Genomic DNA, 21084 nt, shown 5'->3' on the forward strand with positions numbered 1-21084 from the left:
TTTGTAATCATGTGTCTACTACACTGTAATATAGTTAAATTGTGTAAATATAATGCATAAAGTGTAAATGTATGCAATTAAACAACGATTAAAAGGCGAATGGCTCATAGCAGCCATGTTGATTATGGAAAATTCGCAGTTTGAACAATCTTGGTAGATGTGCAAAATTGTGCTTCATTGCCCTTAGTGGTTTCAGAGAAGATGTTTAAAGATTTTTCGCACTTTTCAAAATGGCAGCTAGATCATGTGACTAAATCACTTCTCTTGAACAAACTTTATTCTAGGTCAGTAGAGCAGTACACACAGCAAGTTTCACAACTGTAACATAAACGGTTCCGGAGAAGAAGATTTTCAAGCTTTTGTCAAAATTTGTTGCAAAAAGCAATATGGCTGCTAGATCACATGACCTATGATATTTATGTTGCATAGGATTATGCACAGCATAGATCTCTAGCATTGTGCCAAGTTTCATGAGTTTTTGCGTTATGCTGCTGTTTTTATAAGCATTTGAAAAAGCGGCGTAATAATAATAATAAAAAAAACATATAGCTGCAAGCAGCAATAGAGGTGGCAAATAAAGGCGCATCGCCTTTGCAATGGCATACAAGCTGCTAAGTCACAATATATAGCTGTACAGCAAATTTCACAGATTTAACAAAAGCGGTTGCAAAGAAATCACATTTTTGAAATTTTCGCGTAAACCAGTATGACTGCCATTGCTTGTGACCAATTCCTTCATCATTAACAAATGTGACTCTATGTCACAATATAAGGTTATACAGCTAGTTTCACAGTTCTAACATAAGCAGTTGCAGAGAAAATAGATTTTCGAAATTTTCGCATAAAACAAAATGGCTGCCAGATCATATGATATACAGTCTCCATATTATGCACAATAATTCTCACCATAGATGTCAATAAACATGGCAAAAATAAATAATTTTTGTTAAACAATTTTTGTTTTATTATTAATTTAAAAATATCGTTAAGCGTTTTTAAACAATTCAAAATGGCTGCCAAACCACATGACCTATCAACTTCTCTTGAACAAATCTGAATGTAAGTCATAAGATAACTCTATAAACAAAATTTCAAGTTTGTGCCATTAGCGGTTTCGGAGAAGAAGATTTTTGTAGTTTTTAAAAACGGCGCTTACAAAACAAAATGGCCGCCAAGCTATGCATTGTATGGCTTTCAAATTGCACATACTAATGCTCACTATAGACCTCTAGAATTTGCAGAAGTTTTATGAAAATTTGCAAATGTTTTATTTCACGAAGCAACCATGTTGATTATGGAAAATTTGCAGTTTGAACAAACTTGGTAGAGGACCTTGCAAGGAGCACATGTGCAAAATTGCGCATCATTGCACTTAGCGGTTGCAGAGAAGAAGATGTTTAAAGATTTTCACACATTTCAAAATGGCAGCTAGATCATGTGACTAAATCACTTCTCTTAAACTTTATTCTAGGTCAGTACAGCAGTACACACAGCAAGTTTCACAGCTGTAACATAAGCGGTTCTGGAGAAGATTTTCAAGCGGTTGTCGAAATTTGTCGCAAAAAGCAATATGGCTGCTAGATCACATGACCTATAAGATTTATGTTGCACAGGATTATGCACAGCATAGATCTCTAGCATTGTGCCATGTTTCACGAGTTTGAGTTATGCTGTTGTTTTTATAAGCACTTGAAAAAGTGGCGGAATAATAATAATACAAAAAATAATAATAATAATCCTGACAATAACGATAGGTTGTCCTGCAACTTCGTTGCATGGCCACCTAATAAATAAATATAGCTGCAAGCAGCAATAGAGGTGGCCAAGCGCATCACCTTTGCAATGGCATACAAGCAGCTAAGTCACAATATAAAGCAAGTTTTTACATTTCTAACATAAGCAGTTGAAAAAAACACATTTTTGAAATATTTGCGTTTTTCAGGATGGCTGCCACACCATATGACTAATACTTTCAACACAAACAGATGTAACTCTAGGTCACAATATATGGTTATACAGCAAATTTCACAGCTTTAACATAAGCGATTGCAAAGAAAACACATTTTTTACATTTTCGCATAAACCAATATGGCTGCCACAGCTTGTGACCAATTCCTTCAACATGAACAACTGTGACTCTAGGTCTCAATATAAGGCTATAAAGCAAGTTTCACAGTTCTAACATAAGCAGTTGCAGAGATAATAGATTTTCGAAATTTTCACATAAAACAAAATGGCTGCCAGATCATATGATATGTAGCCTCCATATTATGCACAATAGTTCTCACCAACATGGCAAAAATAAAGCATTTTTGTAAAGCATTTTTTTTTTTTTAATTAAAAAAATGTCATTAAGCATTTTTGAACAATTCTAAATGGCTGCCAAACCACATGACCTATCAACTTCTGTTGAACAAATCTGAATGTTAGTCGTAAGATAACTCTATAAACAAAGTTTTTCAAGTCTGTCCCATAAGCTGTTTCGGAGAAGATTTTTGTAGTTTAAAAACAGCGCATACGAAACAAAATGGCCACCAAGCTATGCAATGTATGGCTTTCAAATTGCACATACTAATGCTCATTATAGACCTCTACAATTTGCAGAAGCTTCATGAAAATTTCCAAATATTTTATTTCACGAAGGCGACTGTGCAGTGCGAATTTTGACTTCAATATTATCTTTGAGGGTTATGACTGTATTACACTGTAATATTGTTAAATATTGTAAAACTAATGCATAAAGTGCAAATTTACACAATTAAATGTCAATTTAAAGGTTAATGTCTCATGGCAGCCATGTTGATTATGGAAAAATCGCAGTTTGAACAAACCTGGTAGAGGACCTTGCAAGGAGCATATGTGCAAAATTGTGCTTTATTGCACTAAGCGGTTTAAGAGAAGATGTTTCAAGATTTTCGCAAAATGCAAGATGGCTGCTACATCATGTGACCAAGGCACTTTTGTTGAGCAATGGCAAATCTAGGTCATAGCAGCACTGATCACAGCAAGTTTCAAAGTTGTAACATAAGCAGTTCCAGAGCTTAAGATTTTTAAGCGTTTCATGAAATTTGTCGCAAAAAGCAATATGGCTGCCTAACCTTATGACCTATGAGTTTAATGTTGCGATGAGATGAAGCAGAGCAGTAGGCTGTACCAGCATACCTGATTTCAAGAGCTTTGCTTTAGCAGTTTAAGAGTTATGGGCAATAGAAATAGCGGTGGGATAATAATAAAAATAATAATAATAATCCTGACAATAACAATACGTTGCTTGGCCACCTAATATATATATATATATATATGTGTGTGTATATTGTATATATAATTTTTTTCTTTCTTTCTTTGTAGAACCATTTCCTGACTTCAAAGCATGGCAAGGTGACACTGAATATGGGGAAGCTCAAATCTCCCCACAAGCAGCTAGAATGAATTTTCGGGTCGAAGATGATGTCAATCCAGTTCTCTCGCATCGTTCTTTAGATTTTGGACAGAGTCAGCGTTTTTTCCATAATCCAGATGCATTAGATTCATCATCCAAGACTCTTTATGTTCGGTAATTTTATATTTTTCTTTTTAATTTTTTGAGGGTGGGACTTCCACTGAGTTAGAGGGTGAATGGGGGTGCAGTTTGATGGGTGAAATTACATTCCTGGGTATAGAGGTGGATATTGGGTATTATGTGTTCTAATGGATCTGGATTGCGAATGCAGGGGGTAAATGGTGTCAGTTTTTATTTTATTTTTATTAAAAGCACAGTAAACACCTTGTAATTACAAGATTTTTCTGCAGTCTTTCAATAAACATATAAGAAGAGTGAACGTTATTAGAACAGATTAACACATTGCTTGCTGCAATTGTATTTAGGAAGTCAATCAATTGAGGTGATATTAGTTACTGCAGTCAATTTTCACAACAGGGTAAACTTTGTAGCAAGCAAAAAGATGGTATGTAACCATTTAGCTTAATTCAGCATTGTGTAGCAATCCCCATTCGTGTTTTCATTTTAGCCAACAATCATTGGTAAGAAACGACTTACCGCTGTAGCTCCGCATATTCTGGTTACTCACTATCCCTGACCGAAGGTCATCATCTCATCGGATCTGCAAGTGTCTCAACGGTTTCAATATGCGCACACAATGGCGTGTAGATGCTTTCATCGTGCGTCCTCTCCTGCACCGGTTGTGTCCAACCAGCGTCGGCCTCTCGCTGCCAGGGGTCTCCCTCACGCCCTCAATATCCAATATGCAACTTTACCAAGAGACAGCGTTTGTAGTTGAAGTAAGGTGAGGAGGACGTCAAAACTCCATATGTTAAAAAAAAAATTAGCTTTGAGTACATAAGGTTAAAACAAAGATTCGGGGCACAGCACACAAAGTACTCAGCACTCACAGCTGACGCGTTTCACGCCTATACAGCGTTTCATCAGAGCTGGGTTACATGCTCATGGACATGACAATTAAACAGCGTAGGGTTGTTCAAATCAGCCAATCCAATGGCTTTACATTATTTACCTACATATTTGTTAATGACTTAAACAAATACTGCCTCGTTATCAACACACACATACAATATTAAAAACATTGCTGAAATTAAAAACATATAAAGATGTTAATAACACTGTCGTGGATAATAACTTAAGTTAACTCTAATGCCAAATATACAAAAAGACTCTTTCAGAATTCATGAAACCATAATAATTAATATACTTTTCCAAGAGAATGAATGTATAAAGAAACTACATATTATCACTATAAGAGATAGCAAAATCGTTGCTAAAATCTCACAAATAACCCCATTATCGTATAAAAATTTAAATGAAAAGAGTTATATATTATTAAATAAGCAACTATTGCTATCTCTTTATAGGAAAATTAATTCTCACTCAATTGATTTTTGTCATGCTAACTACCTCTTCAGTACCATAATACCTCCACTCATATGTATAAACATTCAATCAAAGTTGGCTGGATAATAGAAAGTATAAAGCAAGACATATTTATCAATCTATTTCTATGGTGGGATCTGAAGCACTTAAATCCATAAGTTATGAGAAACATATAATCAATCCTTAAAGCAACCATAGTCTAGGTGTGATCTATAAACAGCTTTACATCACTGATTTTGTTAATACCATAGGGTTGCCCTTTCTTAAAGTGTGGATCCAGTAGATCTCACGTTTACTCAGGACTGCAAATCTATCACCTCCTCTAAGGCCCTATGGTACAGAAGAGGTAGATAGCATGACAAAAATCAATTGAGTGAGAATTAATTTTCCTATAAAGAGATAGCAATAGTTGCTTATTTAATAACAATATATAACTCTCTTCTTTTAAATTTGTATACGATAATGGGGTTTTCCATCTTAATATGCGAAGAGTCCACAACTGCATTCCTTACTTGTGGGAAATACTGAACCTGGCCACCAGGAGGAGGCAAATACACCCCAGCCAAAGGCCCAAATACCTCCCCCACTTCCTCATAACCCGAGTCAGTCTTTGCCTTTCGTTACAGGAGGTTGGCAGAGAAGTGTTAGAAGATTTCGGAGTAGTACTCTTTGAGATGGGACTGGAGTTTTAAGTAGTCCTCTCAGTGAGAGCATGGATGAAAGTTAGAGTCCAGAGATGCAGGGAGAGTCTTTCATATTAACAGCTCCATAGGCAATCAGCGTTGACGAGTTTCGCTGCCTGCTTTCTTCACTCAAGTCCATGTCAGAAGCGATGCTACTATCTGTCACACTTGAAGGGCCGTGTTCCTGTTCCACGGCGTAGATTCTGGTAAGATCGTTTCATATTTTATACATGTATGATAACGCAAGAAGACAGAGTCACATTGTGACTCCTTTTATCTGTATAGAATCAAGGGTTAATATCTCCTTAGGGGGATTATTGAACAGGGGGGAATAATCTTATATGTTTATTTGATTTTATGCTGCTTTATGTGTGAGATGTTATGGGCTCATAGTTTATGCAATATACAGGTTTCACTTTCACTTTAAGAGCCATGCAGCTTACAAGCTTGGGGCGCTTTCTCATAGCAGGGACGGTCCTGCATTGTGCACCATGTGATTCCTTTTTCCTGACCGGGTGTCAGAGAGGAGTCATAAATATCTGTACTGTCTGGGTCATAGGGGGTGGTGAGTGCCACAGCCATTGGGGTATAAGGGTGCCGTTTTTTAGAATAAAATAAGATGTTTTATTTCTCTAGTTCTCCAGTTATTGCACTAGCGATGAAGGATTCTGTTACTTTAGAGGGCACTCTCTATATTCCTAATGAGTAATCCCTGTTTATATGGTGAGGTGGCCTTAGTTCTGCCCTCTCAATTATGTTCCATATGCCTTTATAATGTGATAATATCAAACATGTTTGATACCACAGAGCCATTCACCTCTGAGTATTTGTCGTCCAGTGAGGTGCGTACCCTACATTCTTATATCTCTACACATGCAGTTTTCCCGTAGCATTGCTGATCCTCCATCTGGAGGGGGCCTTTTTTCACCAGACGTTACTGCGCAGTTCAGACGGCGGTGTCTGCGGCCTTTAATGCTTTACCTTGCCCTGCTAAGCCCAAGCGAAATATATATATATATATATTGCACTCCTTACCAGAGTACATCAGATAATTTATTGGATTTAACTGAGGGTTATCGAAGGATGACGTTCTTTCTGAGACTTCAGAGTATGAACATTCTGGGTCGGAGTCTGCTGCCTCTAAACCTCAGGCTGCGGAGGAACCAGACTTTTGTTTAGGAATTTCCGCTTTCTTCTAATGGAAGTTTTTGGCGAATTCATAGGTTCCAGAGGCCAAATTGACTGATGAACCTTTAAGAACCTTTAATTCCTAAATTGGATAGAGTTTGAGGACAGGGTGGTACCTTATCCTTCCCTGCTCCTGTTAGATGGCGACAAATTGTCTCCGGTATTGGACTCTCAATGGAGTTGTGAGGTTCCGTCCCTAAATGGGATGGCGTTATATTCACCCTTGCTAAACGTACTACTATCCCGCTTGAGGATAGTTCTTCGTTTGAAGAACCCATGGATAAAAGATGGAAACTCTGTTAAGAAAAATGTTTCAACATACGTGATATTTATTTCAACCGGCGGTGGCTGTTGCCACGGTTACTGAAGAAACTACCTTCTGGTGTGACTCCTTATAAGATTTCATCGGGGTGGAGGATCCCCTCGACGTAACTCAAAAAAGATTTACGGCCTTGAGGTTTGTTAATTCTTTTATCTGTGCTGCTATTAGGCAGTTTATTCGCTTGAATGCTATGGCTTCAGCTTTTTCTGTTCAGGCCCGTCAGGCTCTGGCTGAAATCATGGTCTGCAAATATGACTTCTAAGTCTAGACTTTCCTTCCTTTAAGGCAATGATTTTGTCTGGTCCAGGCCTCGACTCAATTATCTCCTCAGTCACAGGGGGCAAGGGTGCCCTCCTACCGCTAGAGTATATGAACTAATCTAAGGGATGATTTTCGTTCTGATGAAGCCCATGTCAGCAGTCCTTCTCTAAGCCAGAGCAAACCAAGAGCTCTTGGAAGCCGTCTCAGTCCTAGAATAAATCCGAGCAGAGCAAGAAGCCCGCCGAGTCTACGTCGGCATGAATGGCCGGTCCCCGGTCTTCTTCTGGATCGTGTAGGGGGCAGTATGTCGCCCTTTTCAGTCACTTGGTTCAGGGACGTGCAGGATCCATGGGTCCTGGAGGTCATAGCGCAGGGTTACAAGATAGGTTTTAAGTCTAAGCCACCCAAGGGCAGATTCCTCCTGTCTTCCTGACCAGAAAGGAGGGAAGCCCTTCTGGGGTGTGTACGGGATATGTCCTCTAGGAGGAGTTATTGTCCCGATGCCTATCGCAGTGAGAGGTTTGGGATACTATTCAAACCTTTTGTGGTCCCTAAGAAGGAGGGAACTTCCGATCCGATTGTGGACCTAAAGTGCTTAAGCAGGATTTTAAATGTCCTCTTGTTTAAAATGGAGACAATAAGGTCCATTCTTCCCCTCGTTTGAGAGGGGTAGTTCATGACCACGATAGATCAGAAGGATGCTCCCTTCACGTACCAATCCTCAAGGACCACTTCCAGTTCCTAAGGTTTGCATTCCTGGACCAGCACTTCCAGTTTATTGCCCTTCCGTTTGGTCTAGCTTAAGTACTTTTTCAAAGAGTGGACCATTTGGAATATCTCCTCTGTCTTCTTTGATCCCATGGATGGCAGATAAACTAGAGAGAGTTCTCTTGTAGCAAGTACCAGGGTAGAATTCTCGAGTACTATAATAATCTCTATAGACCAGAGACATTGCAAGCTAGCTTTAACATGTCTTGCCCTCCATATCTCCTTAAGGCCATCTGTGGCTCTGTGTATGGAGGTGATTGGTCTCATGGTGTCCAGCTTGGACATCATTTCCTTTGCCAAGTTTCACCTCAGATTGTTGCAACTGCGCATGCTGAACTAGTGGAATGGCGATCATTCAGATCTGTCTTAACAGATTTCTCTGAATAGTTCTCTTAATGGTTTTGTCCGGAGCACTTGTCCTGAGGGACGTCCGTCTCAAGACCAAGATCCTGGGTGATTGTGACTACGGTTGCGAGTCTGTCCGGGTGGGGAGCTGTTTGGGGTGCCAGGAAGGCACAGGGCCTCTAGTCTCAGGAGTTAAAGCTCCCTCCTGATCTCGTTTTGGATCTTCGGGCAATATACAATGCTCTGAAGGCTTGGCCTCTGCTGGGTTCGTCCCAGCTACTCAGATTCCAATCAGACAATATATTCTCGGTGGCTGACATCAACCATCAGGGGGGAACGAGAAGCTCCTTAGTTATGAGGTATCTCGGATTCTGGTGTGGGAGAGACCCACATTTGTACACTGTCAGCGATCCAGATTCCGGGTGTGGACAACTGGGAAGCGGATTTCCTCAGCAGACAATCCTTCCATCTGGGAGAATGGTCTCTTCATCCCGAATGTTTGCAGAGATTTGCTAGAGGAAAATCTTATGTTTCAATACCAAGCTACCCAGATATGGGTCGAGGTACAGGGATCCTCAGGCGGAGCTAACAGATGCATTAGCGGTGCCTTGGAGGTTCAATCTAATTTATCCTTTCCGGCCGTTGCCACTACTTCCTAGTGTAGTGGCTCGAGTCAAGCGGGCGTCAGTAATACTGATTGCTCCGTCTTGGCTGCGAAGGATGTCGTTCGCGGATCTAGTGGGGATGTCATCATCTCCTCCGTGGAAGTTGCCTTGTCGCAGGGATCTGCTGACAAGGGCTCTTTGTTCATCAATGTCTAGATTCTCTGAGGCTGACTGCGTGGAGATTGAACACTTAGTCCTAGCCAAGAGAGGGTTTTCTGAGTTATTTTTACTCTCATTCAAGCTCGTAATCTGGTTGCTCGTCGCATCTATCATAAGGTGTGGAGAACCTACTTATTCTGTTCTCCAGGATGAACTGGAGAAGGGCTTTTCTGCAAGTCCCCTGATGGGACAGTTTTCGGCCCTGTCTGTGTTACTGCACAAGAGGTTTGCTGAGCTTCCAGATGTGCAGCCATTTGTTAAGGCTATGCTGGGATCAGACCTGTGTTTAGATCTAAGGCTCCTCCTTGGAGTTTAAATCTTGTTCTTAAAGTTTTGCAACGGGCTCCGTTGGAGCCTATGCATGAAGTAGACATTAAATTGTTGTCTTGGAAGGTTCCTTTTCTACTGGCTATTGCTTATGCTTGCAGAGTATCTGTGATTACTGCCTTGCAATGCGTCCCTCCTTATCTGGCTTTTCATGCCGATAATGTGGTTCTACGAACCAAGTTAGGTTTTCTTCCTAAGGATGTGTCAATTCGCAATATCAATCAAGAGATTGTGGTTCCTTTCTTATGTCCTAATCCTTCTTTGTCGAAGGAACGTTTACAACGTATTTCTGGATGTGGTTTGTGCCTTGAAGTTCTATCTTCTAGCCACGAAAGAATTTAGACAATCCTCTTTCTCCGTTTGTTCTCTTTTCCGGGAAGCGTAGGGATCAGAGGGCCTCTTCGACTTCCTTATCTTTTTGCCTGAGGAGTGTCATCCATTTATCATAGAGACGGCGGGACATAAGCCTCCTCTGAGGATTACGGCTCATTCTACGAGAGCATTGGTTTCCTCTTGGGCCTTCAAAAATGAGGCCTCTATGGATCAGATTTGTAAGGCGGCTACCTGGTTCTCCTTACATACTTTTTCCAAAATTTTACAAGTTTGATGTTTTTGCTTCTGCTGAAGCAGCCTTCAGAGAGAGGTTTTGCAAGCTGTGGTGCCCTCAGATTAGGGTCCGCCTCTCTTTTCTCCCTCCCGTTAGCATTCCGTGTACTCTAGAGCTTGGGTATATGTTTCCCACAAGTAAGGAATGCAGCTGTGGACTCTTCCCATATTAAAATGGAAAACATAAATTATGCTTACCTGATAATTTCATTTTTTATGGGAAGAGTCCACAGCTCCCGCCCGTGTTCTCCGATCGGCAGCCCTAAATTTGAAATTTTTTCTTCTGGCACCTTTTTCACCCTGATATTTCTCCTACTGTTCCTTGTTCCATCTGCAGAATGACTGGGGTTATGAGGAAGTGGGGGAGGTATTTGGGCCTTTGGCTGGGGTGTCACTGCCTCCTCCTGGTGACCAGGTTCAGTATTTCCCACAAGTAAGGAATGCAACTGTGGACTCTTCCCATACAGATGGCAATGAAATTATCAGGTAAGCATAATTTTGTTATTTGTGAGATTTTAGCAACAATTTTGCAATCTCTTATAGTGATATGTAGTTTCTTTATACATTCATTCTCTTGGAAAAGTATATTAATTATTATGGTTTCATGAATTCTGAGAGAGTCTCTTGTATATTTGGCATTAGAGTTAACTTAAGTTATTATCACCGACAGAGTTATTAACATCTTTATATGTTTTTAATTTCAGCAATGTTTTTAATATTGTATGTGTCTGTTGATGACGAGGCAGTATTTGTTTAAGTTTAACACTTTTGTAGGTAAATAATGTAAAGCCATTGGATTGGCTGATTTGAACAACCCTACGCTGTTAAATTGTCAAGTCTGTGAGCGTGTAACCCAGCTCTGATTAAACGCTGTATAGGCATGAAATGCGTCAGCTGTGAGCGCTGAGTACTTTGTGTGCTGTGCCCCGAATCTTTGTTTTAAGATTATGTACTCAATAAAGCTATTTTTTTTTAACATATGGGGTTGCGTTACCTCAACTCTACAAACGCTGTCTCTTGGTAAAGTTGCAATTGTATTTACATTTTCAAACTCTACACACCAATTTCCTTATTTGAAGGAGTTAATCTGTCTGTAAATGACAGGGCTTGCCACTGTGATTTTGTTAACAAAAGCTCCATTGTGTGGCTTCAGCAGAAAATATTACACAACAGACTGCAAGTTAGGGAGGAATTTGGCAAATGTTAGGCTTGTGAAGCCTGCCTTTCAAATTTAAAATTACTAGGAAAGGGGGAAAATAATTAATTGAAGAATATTGTAAAGTTGTTTTACTATGCATAAATAAACATTTTATGTTACATTCAATTTACTATTCCCTTAAGGGCAAGAGGAGCTTCTTACAAAGATGAAAAAAAGACTGAAAAGACACCACATCAATTAATGAGGAAGTTGCACAGGAAAATTCGGCTATATGAAGAGCAATTTGAAAGTGAGAAGAATTTTAAGGTAAGTTTAGTCAAATTTAGTATTTTGCTTGTTCATTTCTAATAGTGATGTACACATTACTCAGATGAGAGGGACAGCTTCCACAGCTATATTTGCTCACAGGAAAATCCTCAACAAAAGCGAAACCTGACAGTATAAAAATGTTTTTAATTTAGCACATATACAAAATATCCTCTTATATGAAAAACATATGAAAAAATATCCTCTTATATTAAAAATATTCCTCTGAATACAACTGCACTTGTAGTGCAAGAAGAAAACATGGAGGAGCTGGAGTTTTTTACTAAATTATTCTTCAATCAAAAGTTTATTTTAAATGGCACCGGAGTGTGCTGTTTTTCTATCTCAGGCAGTATTTGGAAGAAGAATCTGCCTGCGTTTTCTATGATCTTAGCAGACGTAACTAAGATCCACTGGCTGTTCTCGACATTCTGAGGAGTGGGGTAACTTCAGATAATGGGAATAGCATGCGGGGTCCCCCGCAAATGAGGTATGTGCAGTATAATATTTTCTGGGAATGGAATTGACTAAGAAAACACTGCTGTTACCCGTATGATGTAAGTACAGCCTTAAATGCAGTAGTAGCGACTGGTATCAGGCTGATAAATGTATGCGCAGTTGAGTTATTTTCTAGGGACTAGAATTTGACTGTGAAAATACTGTTAATACTGAAATAATGCTTAAGCTTTTATCTGCAGTAGAAGCGACTGGTAGCAGGCTTAGTGATAACTTTGCATGACATTGAAAAAGTTTGTTTTTAAAACGTTTACTGGCATGTTATTCGTTTTGTGAGGTACTTTGGTGATAAATCTTTTTGGGCATGATTTTTTTCCACATGGCTAACGTATTTTTCTGCATAGAAACCGTTATATCAGGTCTCCCACTGTTGTAATATGAGTGGGAGGGGCCTTTTTTTTTTAGCGCCTTGTTGCGCAGTTAAAATTCTAGCACAGTCTTCCTGCTTCTTCCTCCTTGATCCAGGACGTCTCTAGAGAGCTCAGGGGTCTTCAAAATTCGTTTTTGAGGGAGGTAATCAGTCACAGCAGACCTGTGACAGTGTGTTTGACTGTGATAAAAGCGTTAAATCTTAATTTGATTATCCGTTTTTGGGTATTGAGGGGTTAATCATCCTTTTGCTAATGGGTGCAATCCTCTGCTAATTAATACATTTACTGTTAAAAATTGTTGACTATAACTGAATTAGTTCATTGTTATTCAACTGTGTTTTTGAAAAGCGCTGCAGCGTTTTTTATATTGCTTGTAAACTTATTGAAAGTGATTTCCAAGCTTGCTAGCTTCATTGCTAGTCTGTTTAAACATGTCTGATACAGAGGAATCTGCTTGTTCATTATGTTTAAAAGCCGATGTGGAGCCCAATAGAAATATGTGTACCAATTGTATTGATATTACTTTAAATAAAAGTCGGTCTTTACCGATAAAAAAATTATCACCAGACAACGAGGGGGAAGTTATGCCGTCTAACTCTCCTCACGTGTCAGTACCTTCGTCTGCCGCTCGGGAGGTGCGTGAGATTGAGGCGCCAAGTACATCAGGGCCCTTACAAATCACTTTACATGATATGTCTAATGTTATGAAAGAAGTATTATACAATATGCCCGAGTTAAGAGGCAAGCGCGATAGCTCTGGGTTAAGGACAGAGCGCGCCGATGACACGAGAGCCATGTCTGATACTGCGTCACAATTTGCAGAACATGAGGACGGAGAGCTTCATTCTGTGGGTGACGGTTCTGATTCGGGGAGACCGGATTCAGAAATTTCAAATTTTAAATTTAAGCTTGAGAACCTCCGCGTGTTGCTAGGGGAGGTGTTAGCGGCTCTGAATGATTGTGACACGGTGGCAATCCCAGAGAAATTATGTAGGCTGGATAAATACTATGCGGTACCGGTGTATACTGATGTTTTTCCTATACCAAAAAGGCTTACAGAGATTATTAGCAAGGAGTGGGATAGACCCGGTGTGCCTTTTTCCCCTCCTCCGATATTTAGAAAAATGTTCCCTATAGACACCACCACACGAGACTTATGGCAGACGGTCCCTAAGGTGGAGGGAGCAGTTTCTACTTTAGCCAAGCGTACCACTATCCTGGTGGAGGATAGCTGTGCTTTCTCAGATCCAATGGATAAAAAATTAGAGGGTTACCTTAAGAAAATGTTTGTTCAACAAGGTTTTATATTGCAGCCTCTTGCATGCATTGCGCCTGTCACTGCTGCAGCGGCATTCTGGTTTGAGTCTCTGGAAGAGGCGATTCGCACAGCACCATTGGATGAGACTTTGAGCAAGCTTAGAACGCTTAAGCTGGCTAATGCGTTTGTTTCGGATGCCATAGTGCATTTAACCAAACTTACGGCTAAGAATTCCGGATTCGCCATACAGGCGCGCAGAGCGCTATGGCTTAAATCCTGGTCAGCAGATGTAACTTCTAAGTCTAAACTACTGAACATTCCTTTCAAAGGGCAGACCTTATTCGGGCCCGGCTTGAAGGAAATTATTGCTGACATTACTGGAGGTAAGGGCCACACCCTTCCTCAGGACAGGGCCAAATCAAAGGCCAAACAGTCTAATTTTCGTGCCTTTCGTAATTTCAAGGCAGGAGCAGCATCAACTTCCTCCGCTCCAAAACAGGAAGGAACTACTGCTCGTTACAGACAGGGTTGGAAAGGCAACCAGTCATGGAACAAGGGCATGCAGGCCAGAAAGCCTACTCCCGCCCCTAAGACAGCATGAAGACAGGGCCCCCTTTCCGGAGACGGATCTAGTGGGGGGCAGACTTTCTCTCTTCGCCCAGGCTTGGGCAAGAGATGTACAGGATCCCTGGACGTTGGAGATTATATCTCAGGGATACCTTCTGGATTTCAAAACTTCTCCTCCACAAGGGAGGTTTCATCTGTCAAGGTTATCAACAAACCTAGTAAAGAAAGAGGCATTTCTACAATGTGTACAAGACCTCTTAGTGATGGGAGTGATCCACCCAGTTCCACGAACGGAACAAGGGCAAGGGTTTTACTCAAATCTGTTTGTGGTTCCCAAAAAAAGAGGGAACCTTCAGACCAATCTTAGACTTAAAAATCTTAAACAAATTCCTAAGGGTTCCATCGTTCAAGATGGAAACCATTCGGACCATCCTACCCATGATCCAAGAGGGTCAATATATGACCACAGTGGACTTAAAGGATGCCTACCTTCACATACCGATTCACAAACATCATTATCGGTACCTAAGGTTTGCCTTTCTAGACAGGCATTACCAGTTTGTAGCTCTTCCCTTCGGGTTAGCTACGGCCCCGAGAATTTTTACAAAGGTTCTGGGCTCACTTCTGGCGGTACTAAGACCACGAGGCATAGCGGTGGCTCCGTACCTAGACGACATTCTGATACAAGCGTCAAGTTTTCAAAATGCAAAGTCTCATACAGAGATAGTTCTAGCATTTCTGAGGTCGCATGGGTGGAAAGCCACTCACAAGGGTTCCTTTTCTAGGGACTCTTATAGATTCTGTAGAGATGAAGATTTACCTGACGGAGTCCAGGTTATCAAAGATTCTCAATGCTTTCCGTGTCCTTCACTCCATTCCAAGCCCATCGGTAGCTCAGTGCATGGAAGTAATCGGCTTAATGGTCGCGGCAATGGACATAGTGCCATTTGCGCGCCTGCATCTCAGACCACTACAACTATGCATGCTAAGTCAGTGGAATGGGGATTACTCAGATCTGTCCCCTTTGCTAAATCTGGACCAGGAGACCAGAGATTCTCTTCTCTGGTGGTTGTCACAGGTTCATCTGTCCGAAGGAATGACCTTTCGCAGACCAGATTGGACGATTGTAACAACAGATGCCAGCCTACTAGGCTGGGGAGCAGTCTGGAACTCCCTGAAGGCTCAGGGATCGTGGACTCAGGAGGAGAAACTCCTCCCAATAAACATTCTAGAATTAAGAGCAATATTCAATGCTCTTCTAGCTTGGCCTGAGTTAGCAACACTGAGGTTCATCAGATTTCAGTCGGACAACATCACGACTGTGGCTTACATCAATCATCAAGGGGGAACCAGGAGTTCCCTGGCGATGGTGGAAGTCACGAAGATAATTCGCTGGGCAGAGTCTCACTCTTGCCACCTGTCAGCGATCTACATCCCAGGCGTGGAGAACTGGGAGGCGGATTTTCTAAGTCGCCAGACTTTTCATCCGGGGGAGTGGGAACTTCACCCGGAGGTATTTGCTCAACTGATTCGCCGTTGGGGCAAACCGGATCTGGATCTCATGGCATCTCGCCAGAACGCTAAGCTTCCTTGTTACGGATCCAGGTCCAGGGACCCGGGAGCGGTGCTGGTAGATGCACTAGCAGCCCCTTGGGTTTTCAACATAGCTTATGTGTTTCCACCTTTTCCGTTGCTACCTCGACTGATTGCCAGGATCAAACAGGAGAGAGCATCGGTGATTCTGATAGCGCCTGCATGGCCACGCAGGACCTGGTATGCAGACCTAGTGGACATGTCGTCCTGTCCACCATGGTCTCTACCCCTGAGGCAGGACCTTCTAATTCAGGGTCCTTTCAACCATCCAAACCTAATTTCTCTGAGGCTGACTGCTTGGAAATTGAATGCTTGATTCTATCAAAGCGTGGGTTTTCGGATTCGGTTATTGATACATTAATACAGGCTCGGAAACCTGTTACCAGAAAAATTTACCATAAGATATGGCGTAAATATTTACATTGGTGTGAATCCAAGAGTTACTCATGGAGTAAGGTTAGGATTCCTAGGATATTGTCCTTTCTACAAGAGGGTTTAGAAAAGGGCTTATCCGCTAGTTCACTAAAGGGACAGATTTCTGCTCTGTCTATTCTTTTTCACAAGCGTCTGGCAGAGAATCCAGACGTCCAGGCCTTTTGTCAGGCTTTGGCTAGAATTAAGCCTGTGTTTAAAACTGTTGCTCCTCCTTGGAGCTTAAACTTGGTTCTTAAAGTTCTTCAGGGTGTTCCGTTTGAACCCCTTCATTCCATTGATATTAAACTTTTATCTTGGAAAGTTCTGTTTTTGATGGCCATTTCCTCGGCTCGGAGAGTCTCTGAGTTATCTGCCTTACATTGTGATTCCCCTTATCTGATCTTTCATTCAGACAAGGTAGTCCTGCATACTAAACCTGGGTTTTTACCTAAGGTTGTGAAATATCAATCAAGAGATTGTTGTTCCATCATTATGTCCTAATCCTTCTTCAAAGAAGGAACGTCTTTTGCATAATCTAGACGCGGTCCGTGCCCTGAAGTTCTACTTACAGGCAACTAAAGATTTTCGACAAACTTCTTCTCTGTTTGTCGTTTACTCTGGACAGAGGAGAGGTCAAAAGGCTTCGGCTACCTCTCTCTCTTTTTGGCTTCGTAGCATAATACGTTTAGCCTATGAGACTGCTGGACAGCAGCCTCCTGAACGAATTACAGCTCATTCCACCAGAGCTGTGGCTTCCACTTGGGCCTTTAAGAATGAGGCCTCTGTTGAACAGATTTGCAAGGCTGCAACTTGGTCTTCACTTCATACTTTTTCCAAATTTTAAAAATTTGATACTTTTGTTTCTTCGGAAGCTGTTTTTGGGAGAAAGGTTCTACAGGCAGTGGTTCCTTCTGTTTAAAGTCCCTGCCTTGTCCCTCCCATCATCCGTGTACTTTAGCTTTGGTATTGGTATCCCATAAGTAATGGATGACCCGTGGACTGAACACACTTAAGAAGAGAAAACATAATTTATGCTTACCTGATAAATTTATTTCTCTTGTAGCGTGTTCAGTCCACGGCCCGCCCTGTCTTTTTTGAGGCAGGTTCTAAATTTTAAATTATAACTCACCACTGCACCCTATAGTTTCTCCTTTCTCTTCTTGTTTCGGTCGAATGACTGGATATGACATGTGAGGGGAGGAGCTATATAGCAGCTCTGCTTGGGTGATCCTCTTGCAACTTCCTGTTGGGAAGGAGAATATATCCCATAAGTAATGGATGACCCGTGGACTGAACACACTACAAGAGAAATAAATTTATCAGGTAAGCATAAATTATGTTTTTCTTTGAATTTGTAGATATTTCCCCATCTTCAGTTCCCCTTCCCATCTTTAATAATGTTGCAGTGACATCAGCTCTTCTTGAAACTAAATCCTATCTTTTTGTTTAAGAAAAATTGTAACTTATCTCACCTGACCGCCATGATTCCTCATCTCTATCTGCCTGTATCTGTAGTCAACATGAAGTAAAGCAGGGGCACTGTGCTGTACATGATAGTAATATTTGTTGCAGGCTATAACATAGGAAGATGCTCAGTGAATATTTTTAAAAGGACATGAAACCCAAAATGTTTCTTTCATGATTCAGATAGAAAATGCAATTTTAAAGAGGTTTCCAATTTACTTCTATAATCAAATTTGCTTCGTTCTAATTTTATTCTTTGTTGAAGAGATCTCTAGATAGGTATTGTGCATGTCTGGAGCTCTAGATTACAGGAAATAGTGTTGCCATCTAGTGATCTTGCTAGTGTATAACATTGTAGCCGAACTTCTGCCATGTAGTGCTGCAGACACGAGCACACTCTTGAACTTACCTCTCTGCTTTTCTGCAAAGGATTAGAAGAAAACTAAGAAAATTTGATAATAGAAGTAAATTGGGAAGTTGTTTAAAATTGTACATTTTATCTGAATCGTGAAAGAAAATGTTGGGGTTTTATGTCCCTTTAACCAATAATTCCAGCACCCTATGAACAATGTAATATAATTTCCATCTAAAGGGGAGGAGAGTCCACGGCTTCATTCATTACTTGTGGGAAATAAGAACCTGGCGACCAGGAGGAGGCAAAGACACCCCAGCCAAAGGCAAAGACACCCCACGTCTCTCATCCCCCAGTCATTCTTTTCCTTTCGTCACAGGAGAATGGCAGAGAAGTGTCAGAAGATTCTGAGTTGTCTCTTATGGAGGGTAGTACTCTTCAAAATGGGACTGTAGTTTTAAGTAGTCCTGTCAGCCTCTCAGTGAGAGATTGGGTGAATTTTAGAGTTTGGAGATGCAGGGAGAGTCTGCGAAACCATCCCGACTCATTTTAACAGCTCCATAAGCAATCAGCATTGACGAGTTTTGCTGCCTGCTTTCCTCACTCAAGTCCATGTCAGGAGCGATGCTACTACACTGTCACACTTGAGAGGCCGTGTTCCTGTTCTACAGTATAGATTCTGGTAAGATCGTTTAATTTTTTTATACACGTTTTATATGTCAACGCAGAAAACAGGGTCACAGTGTGTGATACCTTTTATCTTTATAGAATCAAGGGTTAATATCCCTGGTAGGGGGATTATTGAACAGGGGGGTTTGTACATGATATTGTTTATTGTGTCATTGCTGCGATATGTGTGAGATGAGGCTCTGGCAATGGGTGGACTTTTAGTTTCTTTTCCAGGAGTATTTGCGCGGCAGATTTGGTGCGTTTTTCTCTCTAGTGCAGGGGCGGTCCTGCGAGGCATTCCTTCTGACCGAGTGTGGCCTAATCGACTTCCTCTGCTTGTCTGGCGGTTACAGGAGATGTAACGGTTTCTGTGGTCTGGGTCATAGGAGGTGGTGAGTGCCCCAGCTATTGGAGGTTATAAGGGTGCCATTTTATATATAGTACATCTTGTCCGTAATAAAGGCGCAAGCTATGGAGGACTGCGTTAGAGGGTACTCCCTCTTTAACAAAGTCTAGTATCTATGTTTATTGTGAGGAGGTTTTGGTAGATCCGCCTGCTCAACTATGTTCCAAATGCCTTGATAAAGTTACGACATCTAGAAAGAATAGAATGTCTAGTACTACTGAGCTGTCCACCTCTAAGGGTTCTCCATCCCATGAGATGTGTTCCCTAGATTCATCTACGATTACACATACAGCGCCCCAGGGCACGACTATTTCTCCTACGGGAGAGATCCGTTGGCCGCCAGATTTTGCTGATCAACTGCAAACGGCGGTGTCTAAGCGCAAGCGTATGGTAAAATATGGCGATCCGACCCAGGGGTTATCTACTCCAATGGATATTTCGGAAAGATTATCCGCTAATGAGGACGACTCCGACTCTTCGGAGGACGTTCCTTCTGGGTGGGAGTCTATGGAATCTAAAGCTCCGACTGCTGAGGAGCCTGACTTTAGGTTTAGGATGGAAAATTAACGCTTTTTGCTGAAGCAAGTGCTTGCTACCCTCGAGGTTTCGGAACGGAAACTACCGGAGGAACCTTCGATTCCTAAACTGGATAAAGTATATGAGGATAGAGTGGTGCCTCAGACCTTGCTGGTTCCTGTTAAAATGGCTAACATTATTAAGACTGAATGGAAGAGATTAGGTTTTTCTTTTCCCCTTCTTCTTCCTTTAAGAAGCTGTTCCCGGTCCCGGACTCTCAGCTCGAACTATGGGGGTCTGTCCCTAAGGTAGATGGTGCTATCTCTACCCTCGCAAAGTAGACGATGATTCCTCTTGAGGATAGTTCGTCGTTTAACGAGCCCATGGATAAAAAGTTAGAGAACATGTTAAGAAAAATGTTTCAACATACGGAGTTTGTTTTTCAGCCGGCAGTGGCGGTAGCTGCGGTTGCCGGAGCTGCGATATATTGGTGTGAAGCTCTGTCTGACATGGTCGAGAGGGAGACTCCCCTCAACGAGATACAGGAGAGAATTAAGGCCTTGAGGGTCGCTAATTCTTTTATTTGTGATGCCAATATGCAAATTATTCGCTTGAATGCGAAGGTGTCAAGTTTTTCCGTATTAGCCCGTAGGGCTCTGTGGCAAAAGTCGTGGTCTGCAGAAATGATCTCTAAATTTAGACTACTATCCCTTCCATTTCAGGGAAAGATCCTGTTCGGTCCAGGATTGGACTCGATGATATCCTTGGTTACGGGAGGCAAGGGTGCTTTCCTATCGCAGGATAAGAAGGTTAAGCCTAAGGGATCTACTTTTCGTACCTTTGGTGTGGACAAGCTAAACGCCAATAGCCTGCCGCGAAAGCGGTTCAGTCCAAGGGCACTTGGAAACCAGCTCAGTTGGCATGAGGGGGCGTCCCCCGACCGGTCTCCGGACCAAGTATGGGGCAGATTATCTCTCTTCTCAGAAGCCTGGTTTCAGGATGTTCAGGACCCTTGGGTTCTGGAGGTTATCGCCCAAGGATACAGGATAGGGTTCAGATCTCATCCGCCCAGGGGCAGATTCCTCCTGTCAAACCTGTCTTCCAGACCAGAAAAGAGAGACGCCTTTCTAGAATGTGTGAGGGATCTCTTTTTCCCTCGGAGTAATTGTACCAGTACCCCCAGCAGAAAGGGGTCTAGGGTCTAGGGGCAGATTCCTCCTGTCAAACCTGTTTTCCAGACCAGAAAAGATAGACGCCTTTCTAGAATGTGTGAGGGATCTCTTT

The 21084-nt window shown here is 41.7% G+C and overlaps 1 protein-coding gene across 1 annotated transcript in view; it reads left to right on the top strand.

The window, feature by feature from the left end:
• FAM13B (family with sequence similarity 13 member B) overlaps nucleotides 1-21084 on the top strand; it is a 794661-nt gene that overhangs the window by 522606 nt on the left and 250971 nt on the right. The window contains exons 11-12 of the mRNA XM_053717251.1: nucleotides 3349-3553; nucleotides 11551-11674. Of these exons, the coding sequence (XP_053573226.1) occupies nucleotides 3349-3553; nucleotides 11551-11674 (329 nt within the window). The remainder of the gene's footprint in view (nucleotides 1-3348; nucleotides 3554-11550; nucleotides 11675-21084) is intronic.

This window comes from Bombina bombina, chromosome 6 (assembly GCF_027579735.1).
Source record: "Bombina bombina isolate aBomBom1 chromosome 6, aBomBom1.pri, whole genome shotgun sequence".
Taxonomy (NCBI): domain Eukaryota; kingdom Metazoa; phylum Chordata; class Amphibia; order Anura; family Bombinatoridae; genus Bombina; species Bombina bombina.